General features: G+C 30.0%; 1 protein-coding gene and 1 long non-coding RNA gene across 3 annotated transcripts; both read right to left on the reverse strand.

Moving 5' to 3' along the window:
- Positions 1-3,231: 3,231 nt before the first annotated feature.
- Positions 3,232-9,070, reverse strand: LOC105134611 (acyl-[acyl-carrier-protein] desaturase, chloroplastic). 2 transcript variants are annotated; one of them, XM_011039081.1, is made up of 4 exons: positions 8,830-9,070; positions 4,856-5,360; positions 3,793-4,374; positions 3,232-3,498 (listed from the first exon to the last, which is right to left on the reverse strand). In XM_011039081.1, exons 1-3 carry the CDS (start codon positions 8,952-8,954, stop codon positions 3,814-3,816), a joined length of 1,191 nt encoding a protein of 396 aa, XP_011037383.1. In that variant the 5' UTR covers positions 8,955-9,070; the 3' UTR covers positions 3,232-3,498; positions 3,793-3,813. The 2 variants fall into 2 exon arrangements, with proteins under 2 accessions (XP_011037383.1, XP_011037382.1); XM_011039080.1 differs by having other exon boundaries at positions 3,244-4,374.
- On the reverse strand, positions 5,412-8,639 carry LOC105134610 (uncharacterized). The gene is made up of 2 exons (XR_844024.1): positions 7,343-8,639; positions 5,412-7,188 (listed from the first exon to the last, which is right to left on the reverse strand). It is a non-coding gene; the product is annotated as an uncharacterized LOC105134610 (long non-coding RNA).
- Positions 9,071-12,214: the final 3,144 nt, after the last annotated feature.

The raw sequence follows: 12,214 nt of genomic DNA on the forward strand, positions 1-12,214 counted from the left end.
TTTTCATATGTTATATTTTTAATTTTATTCTTTTAATTTTATTTTTTTTCTTCACTCTTGTTAAAAAAATTTAGCTTTCAATTTCAACATTCAATTATAGGTTTTGTTGATTTTTTTTTTAATTTGACCCTAATTCTTGTTATTTGTTTTTTATTTTGTTAAAGCTATTTTTCAATCCAAATTAACCCTCTAAATGAAAATTTTTGTGTTGCCCTCTAATTAATTTTTTATTTTATTTTCACCCTTATTTTTTAAAATTATTTTGTGTTATTGATTTATTTTCTCTAATCTCATCTTTTAACATTTAATTTGTTAGTAATTCAATTATATGTGATCAAATCATTGTGTTAGTTTTTCTAAAATATTATTTTTGTGATTTTTTAATTTTTTTATGAGCTTATCTTGATCTCATAACCTAAATTATATGTTTATGCCTTTTTAGAATATAAGATTTTTTAAAATTATTTTTTTTGTGTTTTATTTTTCAAGATATTATTTTAATTCATCTATTTTTTAATATACAAATGAACTATAATTTTTTCAAAATGAAAAATAATATTTTTTAAATAATATTTCTTAGATATTGAACCTTGTATAATATTTTTTTTTAGTATGTGAGTTTATTTAATCACTTTCATTTATATTTATTTTTCAGATCACAAGTTTTTTAGAGTGTGCGATTTAAATAAAAAAATTCAATAAACATAATCAGATGAATTTTTTATTTTATATTTTTGAATGTCTTGATCTATATTTATTTTTTAATTTTTTGATATTTCTTTTGGTTATTGTTAATGGCTTTTATTTAGTTAGTTATTTATATAAATGGTTATCAATTTATTTGATTAGATACTTGCATATACCTTTTGATTTACTTTTTAAATTTTTTTATGAAAAAAATATATCAAAGTAGATTCTATACTTAATATTTTTTTAAATAAAAATTTTTTAAAACAAGATGCCTATAAAAGTCACCGAGGAGAGGCCTTTTGAAAATTTTGAATAAAAATCTATTATATAATTTTATTAATATCATGTATCATGAAATTCATTAATGGCAAGGAAAATAAAAACCTACCATATAATGTCAAGAAGTACAGGATTTGTCTTTTCAACATTACTTCATACATGTGGTAATATTGAGTTTGGTTAGTAATTAATTATAAAAATAGAGATAGTTTGATAATTTTATGTTTTCATAGTTTTTAAGTGAATTTTTATATTTTTAATATTATAGAAAGACATGTCTTTTTTTGTTTTTGTTATCTTTATCTTTTCTATTTTTGAATTATAAATAAACTCTATTTAAATGTTGCAATCCAAGTAGTTCATTGTCTTTGTATGTATATGTGTATATATGTGTGTGTGTGAAAGAGAGAGAGATTATCATCTTCAACTTCATCTTGATTGTTATTTTTGATGATTTTCTTGATAATTTGTTCATTGCTTAAAAACTTTCAAGTTACTTTGTTTTCTCTTAGATGTCTCAAAAGGTATTCAACATTCATTGTATTGCGATAATTTAATTTTTTAATTAGAACATATAATTATTGAATGCTTATTATTGAATGCTTTTATCATCTAAGTGTTGATCCAAATACTTTTGCATTCACCATATCTATAAACCTAATTTTACAATGTTGAAAACAATTTGCAATTAAACTTGCTTGAATATTTTTTGTCCAAATCGAGATTATAAGATTCATTGCATCTAAAACATGCATATTCTTTAGAATTTTGATTCTAATTTCATAACCCTATAAAAGACTTCAATAAACAATAATAATGCATCTTGTAATCTCATATGATCCTCAAATCATAAGGCTAAACTTTTTATGTTGTGTTTGATTGTAAAAAAACAATTCAATATTTTTGAACTTTCTATATTTTTTTGATGAGTGAGACAATTATTAACAGGCGAGAGAGCTTTTCTATCATCCATTTTATATCAAGATATCAAACATATTCTTGGAATAAAATCCCAGTCATTCATTCTTATTTGTTTGCACGAGGGTAGCATTTTATACTGCTCAAGTCCACATTCTTGAAACAACTTGGTAGCATACTTGCTAATAAACCATATAAAGTTTTTCATAACCATCCTCGTTATAAAAAATAGCAATTGTAAGTTTTTACTTTTCTTGTTTCTTATCTTTATATTGCTTTGTTTTAAGAGAATGTTTTAATTGTAGATTATAAAATAATCATATTTCATTAATATTGAACACATCTTTAACGAAAAATTGATCTAGTTTTTTTCTTGTAAACTACAAGTTTTTCTCTCCATGAGTTCTATATCACCTATCTGTTTTTTTTTTAATAATAATACATCTTGATAATATATCTTAGTTTGAAACACTCAAGCCAAACTTAAAAAATATAAAATGATGACGCGCGTGCACTCAAGCCAAACTTAAAAAATATAAAAATGACGCGCGCGCACACACATATATATTTTTTTTAGAAACTCTTTTGCATTCTTGGTGATTAGTTCTTCATCATATTCAAATTTTCTTGATATTGAACAAACCATAACCTTCTCTAGCTCTAGGAATTTTATGTTTTTATTTTTCATCTTTTTTTTTAATATTGGCTCATCGAGATACTCTGATGATCTTTTTAGTTGTGTTTGATATTGCTGCTTAAGTTATTTACAATTTAAATTTTTCTAACATTGGTGCTTACAATTTATAATTAGTTTTAAATACAAGTTGAATTTTTTGTATTGTACTCGCATAATGTTTTTTGCATTTCATCCATTATTGTTAATTTCTTTACACCTCTCTCACATAATATTTTACACATTTCATCTTTTATTTGTTGATTTCTTTACACCATTGATATGAGAAGTCACTACAATTAATCTTATTGTTTATGATACTATATATATAAAAATGTTTTTGTTTGACTTGATATTCATAAAGTATATTAATCAAGTATACATCAAATGTAATTTTAATTTGTTGCAAAAATAAATAGTCACATGACTTCTATTCAATAAGACTAATTATATTTGTGAGATTGTTTTGGTTAAACACATACATAAAATAATAATAATAATTTATAATTTAATAATTAGATAACATTTGTATAACCACAATACATAATACATGTATTCAGTTGAACGTTTTGGGGAAAAAAACCTTGATAAATTATTTTTTACATCAAGTAATGTATAAATCAATAAATAATTAATTTATCAATTAAATAATATCATGATTATTTAATAAATTTTCAAGATACAAAAGAGAATAATTTATATTTACAGAGGAATAACTACAGGCGTAAAAAATCCAATGGAAAGCATAAGCTATAAAGTGCAGCATGTTTCAACTTTTGAATTCCAAAACGAGGGCCAATATCAATACTAAACTTCATTTTGTCATTTATCATGTATGGCTTCCTATATATTAAGAATAGTTCTTGTTCATCGGCAAGGTAGCCAAGATGGCGGCCGGGTTTCGCCTTATATTGAGGCCCAAAGGCGGACATGAAAAGTCGCACCATGAAGATTGACATCATCATCGTCAAAATTGCCAAGAAAGGATTATTTGCTTACACTCAGAACAAACACGTACACAGCAGACTACTTGAAAAGAACACAACATCAAAACTACAGCTACCCCCATCAGCATTCCCAAAGACAAACACACAAGAAACAACTGTATCTGCAACTACAACTTGATCGAACTCACTTCCCAACAAACTCCCTTCCCACAGACCAAAACTAAAGAGCTGCAAGACAAATTGCACTTTGCAATTTCTGTATCTGTGGTGAAGAGTGAAACGAACCATTGCTGTTGCATTTTGCACTCAGAGCTGCACTTGTCTATCAAAAATCCAACTGAAAGGAATGACGGGTCCTTGCTTGGCCCTCCCTTGAGCTCTTTCTTCCAGCTTTCTAATTCTTGGAGGTAACCCGCAAACATAATCCTGAGCTTTTTTGCCCTCAGCAGAAAGTCCAGTCAATTTCTCCACCTTCCACCTGCCCACCAAGAATTCCAATATATCGGCATAGTCCTTGGCGGTGTAGACTCCAAGACGCTGTGCAACAGCTGAAAAGTGCTCAAAAAGGTTATCGTCACTGCCATCATACATCAAGTGTGCAGGCATAGCAATTTTCTTCCTCATCATGTCAGCAAAAGCCAGAACAGTTGCATCAGGATCAATCTCGAAGAGCTTTTCCACTATCTTTGTGTAGGCAGTCTCATGACGCTTTTCGTCTGCAGCAATTATACCACATATCTGAGCCAATTTCATGTCTCCATGCTCCTTGGCATGTCTAGCAGTGTTCCCATGGGAGATGAAGGTCGCCCTCTCTTGGAAAGAAGTGTAGATGAACCCCAGGTAGGGACTATTTTCTGTCCGTGGATCCTGTGAAAAGATACAAGAAAAGAAAATCAAATTAGAAAAAGGCACCTTCCAGACTAAATTGTCAGGTGATCTACTCCATGGATCCACATTATTAACTCTTATAAAGGTATCTAGATTTTGCTTCAAATGTAATCATAACAGGAGATTATTTTTTTCAGAAAATAATCTCCTGTTAGCGGTCCTAATTCTTCAATTTCCAGTGAATTAGATCAAGATTAAACTGCAATTAGAAATGCATGCATATGGACTGGGTCGAAAATAAAACCACCACCAACCAGTAGAAATCAATTTACTATGCTAATAGCTGAATCCACAACTGCGGAAACTTTTGTGTGGTGAGCACCCAGAAGTGCATCCAGAATTGCATCACAATTGCTAACCGGACCAATGAAAAATCTATGAACATGTGGTCAAAGGATCAATTATGTTTCTTCTGTGAGCTTGCATCCAAATATAAGAAAATTTACTACAAGGATCTCACCATTCCTGACCCAATTAAATATTGAATTGTCTTCTCAATTTGCCTCATGTCCACTCGCCCAGAGAGATAGAGATACTTGTTAAGAAGGTCACCATGCCTATTCTCTTCAGCAGTCCATGCCCTTGTCCAAATTGCCCACGATGAAAGGCTAGCACCTGTTTCATCACGAACTCCATCCAAGGTATTCAGCATTGTTTGATAAGTTGGAAGAGCTTCTTCTGTGACCATGTCTCCAACCAAAACAACAAAGTAATCATCTGGAAGCTCCCTTGCCCTCTCCCTGAGTTCCCTGACTTGTTCTTCAAATCCATCAGAGGCAGGATCGGGCAGAAAATCTTGTGGTTGCCAACATTTCTCAACTGGCTTCAGATGAACCAAGATGTTCTGCTCAGCCCAATACTCTAGAGATTTGAAGATTTCAATCTTTTGGGGTGGCATAGAATGTGTGACTTGTACATGCACCTCCCTAGGGGGCATAAAAGGCTTCTTGACACTCTCAACCTCCCTGCATTGAGTAGAAAGATTCAGGATTGTGTGCTTAATGTATAAATTGGATTTGTCTCAGGGATTGGACACAGCTAAATGCTTCTACACAGTGACACAACAGTATAATAGGTGCCAATATTTAATTAGTGACTGTTCCTGCATGGCCTGTTGAATAAGAAACAATGAAAAAGAACACTAAGTGGAGAGAGGATATACACAGAAATTGGTTTTATTAATGTCAGGGCAGTTTGATGCAAGGATGAGCACACGCGAAAGGTTTGTATATACAGTCTTCACTCACTTTGGCTAGAATCTCTCAGCTTTTCTGGGGTAGCAGCGGAAAGAGAGTTAAAGATAGGCTTCCCCTTCTCTCCATTTATTGAATCTAAACTTCATTATTTGTTGCTCACACACTGTTCAATCTCCCTGGCAGATCTCTCACCTTATCACCATAAACTCACATCTCCAGAATACAAATAAAAATAAATAAAAGTGGATGTTCCCATTGTATAGCACTACCATCACCATAGGCCCAAAAGAAACCCATATTCTGGTTTGAAAATCAGAAACGTGGTTATGGATTTATTTATCTTGATTATATAAAAAATGATCTTCGGCCCTCATTCAATGTGTTGCACATTAACCAGCAAGTCCTCGGAGTTATAGTGTTAGCTGGTTGAGTGGAACATCAAACACAGCAGTGTAAGGCATCTTTGCTCAACAATTACCCTTCCTCCTTCTAAAGGTGGCCAATTGAAGATTGTTTATTTTAGGAGCAAACAAGAACCCAAGTACAGTTTTCATACAAAAAGGACTTTGCAAATGCCACAATCTATTATGAAGCCAAATGCCAGTATCACAACAACCACAGCAGAAAACAAGGGATAGTGGGAATCAAACATCTTATCAAATGATCTCATATGAAACAATCAAATGTTAGATTCACAGTTACAAAAAAGAAGGCAACCCATGCATTCCACCTCAAAAAGAAGACCAACGTATAAAATAGACAAGAACACAAACAAGCAGCTGGCTTGCAGTTACCAAAAGCAAGAAAGTGGAAACAAATAGGGAGACGAGTTGTAGGGAAAAGAGTTATTTGGTTCTTATCAACATGACATAAAGCTACAAGTAAGATAATAGTCAATGCTCTCACCTATGGAACCAATGCAAGGGCTAAACATTTGGGATATCAAACTAGGTTCAACAACTTAAATACCCACTTGAAATAAACCAATATCTGCCTCATAAAGATGTCTGAAAATATAATTATACTATATAGATCACCTAGTATGAAAAAAAAAAGATAATAAATAAAAAATTAGCATCCAATGCAAAAATCATAAAATTTAAAAGAAAACTGCTGAAGATCCTCGAAGATTAAAAATGAAGTTCGAGTTCACCAAACCCCTCAAGTGAAGGAGAAATATTTCTGCACCACCTAAAGAATATGGCAAAAAGCTACTTGAAGAAAAGTCAAAGATTCACTACCTGTCAACCAGTGCAATAAAGGAATCTGTCTACTTAGCCACCCATTTTAAAGACTTCCACCAACTTGAATGTCCTTTTTAGATGCAGATTCAACAACATTTAATGAAAAACAATGACATGACAAACAGAAAACGTACTTCAAAAATTACATCTATCAGCCTAGAAATGTAATCATCGTGTTTGAATTGAAGCCCACGTAAAATTGTGCGACATAGATCACTCTACATATGTATGAATCTAATAGAACTGACAGCAGGGAACAGAAAACAATGACCGCAGAAAAAGAATAATTCTGAAAGCATATAACAGCAGTAGAACCAGAATTACAAGGCACCCAGGTCACCTCTGGTAATGACCTGTCATAGTAATGTAAAGGACACGAATCCTTCAATAAACTAATAAATACAGACAAAACTACCACAACAGAGTAAATATGAGCAAGCAACGAGTGCACAAGCATGCAGAAATCATATGCAACATAGATTATAACGATGAATCAATCAAAATGACCTGTCATAGTAATGTAAAGGACACGAATCCTTCAATAAACTAATAAATACAGACAAAACTACCACAACAGAGTAAACATGAGCAAGCAACAAGTGCACAAGCATGCAGCAATCATATGCAACATAGATTATAACGATGAATCAATCAAAATATTAAAACCAAATTGATAAACTTTCAGCCAGGTTTTTTATCCAATGATCATTGAAAGTTTAAAGTTTTTGTCTCCAAACACGTACACAAACAAGCACCCATATATGATACATCCAAGCATCTTACTTCATCCATCTCTAAAACCAGACACCAAAAGCTTCAATGACGCCGACAAAAATATAAAAATCTTTGACATAAAATATATGCTTCTTTTAATAGAAGAGAATCAATGCAAAGGCTAACCTGGAATTCTAGAAACAAAGATATGGACAATATAACAAATAACTTAACCACCCCGTCACCCTCTAGCCAGAGAAGACAGCCAGAAAAAAACGTGCTGGCATTAAAACCACGGGCTATAAAGAAAACCACCAAACCAAAGAGAACCATCCCAAACACATATATGAATCAAGAGAAATAATAATAAATAATAAAGGAATTTCAATAGCATATGCCTTTAATGGCTCTAGTCATCATAAGCCAGAAAACGTTCGTAGAATCTTATGAAACCTGATTTCACAGACGGGAAAAAATTGAACCCCCCTGCATTAATTCTCCTCTCTTAGTTGGTTTTTTCATAACATGCCAAAAACTCGAATGAATCAACATAATAAATGTCTTGCCATTTTAAATCCCAATAAAAAAAATTATATAAAAAAAGAAAAGCATAGAATCATAATTTTTTTATGCTATAAAAACAATAGAAACACCACTCCAACAGTTCAAAAAAAAAAATACTTCGATGTTAAAAAATAGACTATACATACGAGAATGTTCGGTTGGACAATGTACAAACTTGAATTAAACTCTCAAAAAATAAAAACCTATATAAAACAAATGTGAATACTTACTCGAAACAAAAAGGCACATCTCTGTGAATTCAAGTTATAGAAGCTAAATTTGAAGGGGACAACAATTAGAAGATGAATATAAAGAGCATCGCAGGCAAAGAACAAAACTCATCTAGAACAGACCTGAAGCAACTTTCATTCAAATCCAATCAGGGCAAAACAACACATCAGGCAAAGAACAAAAGCAAGGTCCATGATCATTGAAAAACTGTTGAAACTTTCAAATTTGATACCCAAAAACAGAAAAAAGTGTTTGAAGGCATAAACAACAAGAGAGAAAAAATGTGTATGAAGGCATAAACAACAAGATCACAAAACCACACACGAATAAGTAATGAACACAGAAGCCAAATTACAGTGAGGAAACAAAAACCCAGATCCAAAATCATCTGAAAATCTTAAAAAACATGCAAAGATCCATGCTTTATAAGCAAAAACAAAATGGGCATTGAAGAGAAAATGAAACAGGGAAAGAAAGCAACTCACTTGGTGCGAGAATTCAGGGTATAAGCCATGCGAACCTTAGGAGATCTGAAGCTAGCCATTGGTGGAAGAGAAAACGCAGGAAACTTTTGAGATTGAGAGACAAAAGGATTGAGCTTGAGAGCCATTGCTTGCTGTTTTTTTTCTGTGTCCCAGGCTCAGTTTCCTCCACAAAGAAAAAAAAAAAAATCTTTTTTTAAGGAGAGAAAAGGAGCAGGGGAGAGAACAGCGAAGTAAGAAACCGTATCGGGACTCAAGTGCCGTATTTATATCAATAAATATATATTAAACTACTTATATTTTAACACAATTACTTTTTTGCCCCACCATTTATTTCTCTCTACTTGCTTGTTAGGAGATCTTCAGGGCACTACTTTAATTTTTTGTAGAATTGAAGCAAGGAAAAATAATTTTTTTATTCAAATATAATACTTTTTATATGGAGACTATTTTTATTTTTTAAAAATTTATATTCGGTTAAAAAAAATATTTTATAAAATTATTTTTCTTGGCAAGTTTTTTACTATTTTTTAAATAAAGAAAATATATAGGAGGTTTAAGATTAAGATTATTAAGGTATTACTAGAGTGTTCTAAATCTTTAGTATAAAAGTAGGGTTTATAAATAAATATTACGATAGGTCATTTTATGTGACTGAAAAAATAATACATCAAAAATTATTTAAGCCAATATTTAAAAAAAATTACACCAAAGTAATTTTTAAGCATAAACATCTCAAATCACTATGAATTAGATAACATATAATCAGCCCGAAATCAGAAACTAAATATGATCACACTCTCAAAAAAAAAAAAAAAAAGCATCCACGTTTGGATTGATGATGATCCACCCATCTTAATATTTGAAATGGGAAATTAGCCAATGGGATGGTAAAATCTAGTGCTGTATTTTTTATTAATTAGCAATAATATATCAACAAGTTGATGAGTGTTTGTATTTAAGTCTAAACTAGCAAAGATTTATCAGTGACCCAATGCATTGCAGGTTGATATTAGGGTTTCTGACAATAGCTAAGTTTGAACTACAAGCAATAATTCAAGGCTTGATTAATGTATGTTTCTGTAATACATGCATGAGGGCGAAAGTTTGACAAATCAAGTATATGATCATACTCCTAGTCAAAAACAATTTACATATATATATATATCTATATATATATATATATGTCTGTGGTATAATATGTTTTTGTGTAAATGATGTAACACGATGAGCACGAGGTATGTTTCAAGAAATATCTGGACATGTTTGCAAGTTTTGATGATGGTGTGTATAGCATTTTTTTGGTAGAATTTTGTTGAATTTACTTCCAGTAGTTGGTATAATAAAAGATTCAATGAATGGACTGCTTAGTGTGAGTTTCAAAGAGTTGGTTTGGTAATTCAATAGTTATATGTTAGTCTATTCGTCGGTGCTTTGTTATGAACTAAGCTATTTTAAAATATATGTATAAAAAAAAATCTTAGAGAGCAGAGATTTTCTTACAGTGATATTAAACTTGAATAAAAAAAATAAATCTAAAATTCTCTTCACTTTGATTTTTATCCAACCCGAGTTCCTAATCAAACTATATAAAAGTTAATTCTATGTGAATTTATTTGTTTAGGGGATGTTTGAAAAAATGATGTGCTTTTTGTTTAAAAATATATTAAAATAATATTTTTTTATTTAAAAAATTATTTTTAACATTAGTATTTCAAAACAATTTGAAAATACAAAAAATAATTTTGAAATACAGAAATAAATAGACTCAATTGGTTTAAATGATGAATCACTAATTTTTATTTTGAAAAACTAGTATTGAACAATGAAATCTGATAAAAAAAAAAACATAAGATAAAATATAAAAGATGATGTCAAGTTGCATCAACTTTTTAAATTCATGAATCGAGTTATTAGACTGCAAATATCTTACATGAAAAAACATTAAAACTCAATCCTTAGCATTTGAAAGATGAATTATCATTGTTATTGTTGTTATTATTATTCATTTTTATCACTATTATTATAACTATTACTATTATTGTTGTTGTTGTTATTATTACTAGTAGTAATAGCATTATTATTATTGTTTGTTGTTGTTATTGTTATTATTATTACTAGTAGTAATAGCATCAATATTATTATTATTGTTGTTGTTACCATTATTATTAATATCGTCATTATTATTATTATTATTACCACTATTACAATTATCATTATCACTATTATTAATATTATTATCATTATTACTGGTATTATTAGTAATATTGTTTATTATTATTTTTGTTATTATTACTACTACAACTATCATCATTATCACTACTACTACTACTATTATTGTAAAAATTATAAACTTGATTTGAAAGATAAAATTAAAAATCATAAAAACTTTAACAAAAAAAAAGAAAACAAATAAGAAATCAAAAGAAGAATGACCAAACAAAATTAGTATTATTATTGAAAGAAATCATTAATACGACTTGAATGATAAAATTAAAAATTATAAAAAAAAACTTTGATAAAAAAGTCAGGAAAAAAAAACATATAAAAAATAGAAGGACCGAATTAAAAAATATTATATAAATACAAATTAGAATTGAAGGATTAAAACAAAAACTTTAACTAGAGAAAAAAGGACTAAAATCAAAAATTAAAACTAAAATGATGAATTTTAAAATACCAATAAAAAACAAGGGTCAGATTAAATTTTTTTAGGGTGCAGGAGAGAAATTAAAGGGAAAAATAAAAAAAGACTACCGACAATAAACTAATCATTTTTAATCAAAGAAAAGAACATGATAAAGAACATAATGAAATGACGGAAGTATATTTTCCATCACCAGAAAACGTTGCACGTACCGCCTATAGAACCCGTTTGGCAACGAGGTTGCGTCTGTGTTTTATTTAAAACGCAGAGGTAACCTTTTTGATAAAAAAAAAACACATTTTACTGTGTATGGATCCCACGTTTTTTCACGTCCGAGACACAAAAAAAGAAGAAGCAGCATTTTGCTGCTTTGCGCACACTGTTCACGCTAATTTCAATTGGCGTGAACAGTGTAGAATACACTGTTCAGTGAATGCGCACACTGTTCACGCTAATTTTAATTGGCGTGAACAGTTCAGTGCACAATGCAAGAGATTTGCACTGTTCACTTGAAAAATAACGAGCAGTGCAATTCACTTGCACTGTTCACACTTTTTTTAAAAAAAATATTAATTTTATTAACATTTTTTTAAAAAAAAACTAATTTAAAGTAAATTAAATTCATTTGCACTGTGATGTGAATAATATTTTTTTTCCTGAAAAACTAGTATATAGTGAATTAAATTCACTCGCACTATAATATCAATTTTATACCTGATAATATTTTATCTAATTTTATTA

Source organism: Populus euphratica, unplaced genomic scaffold, assembly GCF_000495115.2.
Source record: "Populus euphratica unplaced genomic scaffold, PopEup_1.0 scaffold213.1, whole genome shotgun sequence".
In the NCBI taxonomy this organism is placed as follows: domain Eukaryota; kingdom Viridiplantae; phylum Streptophyta; class Magnoliopsida; order Malpighiales; family Salicaceae; genus Populus; species Populus euphratica.

Coding starts and splice junctions, on each gene's coding strand:
- LOC105134611 (XM_011039081.1), bottom strand. CDS start 8,954: ATGGCTCTCAAGCTCAATCCTTTTGTCTCTCAATCTCAAAAGTTTCCT. Junction 5,361..8,829: donor ACCCTGAATTCTCGCACCAA/GTGAGTTGCTTT, acceptor TACTCAATGCAG/GGAGGTTGAGAGTGTCAAGA. Junction 4,375..4,855: donor ATTTAATTGGGTCAGGAATG/GTGAGATCCTTG, acceptor ATCTTTTCACAG/GATCCACGGACAGAAAATAG.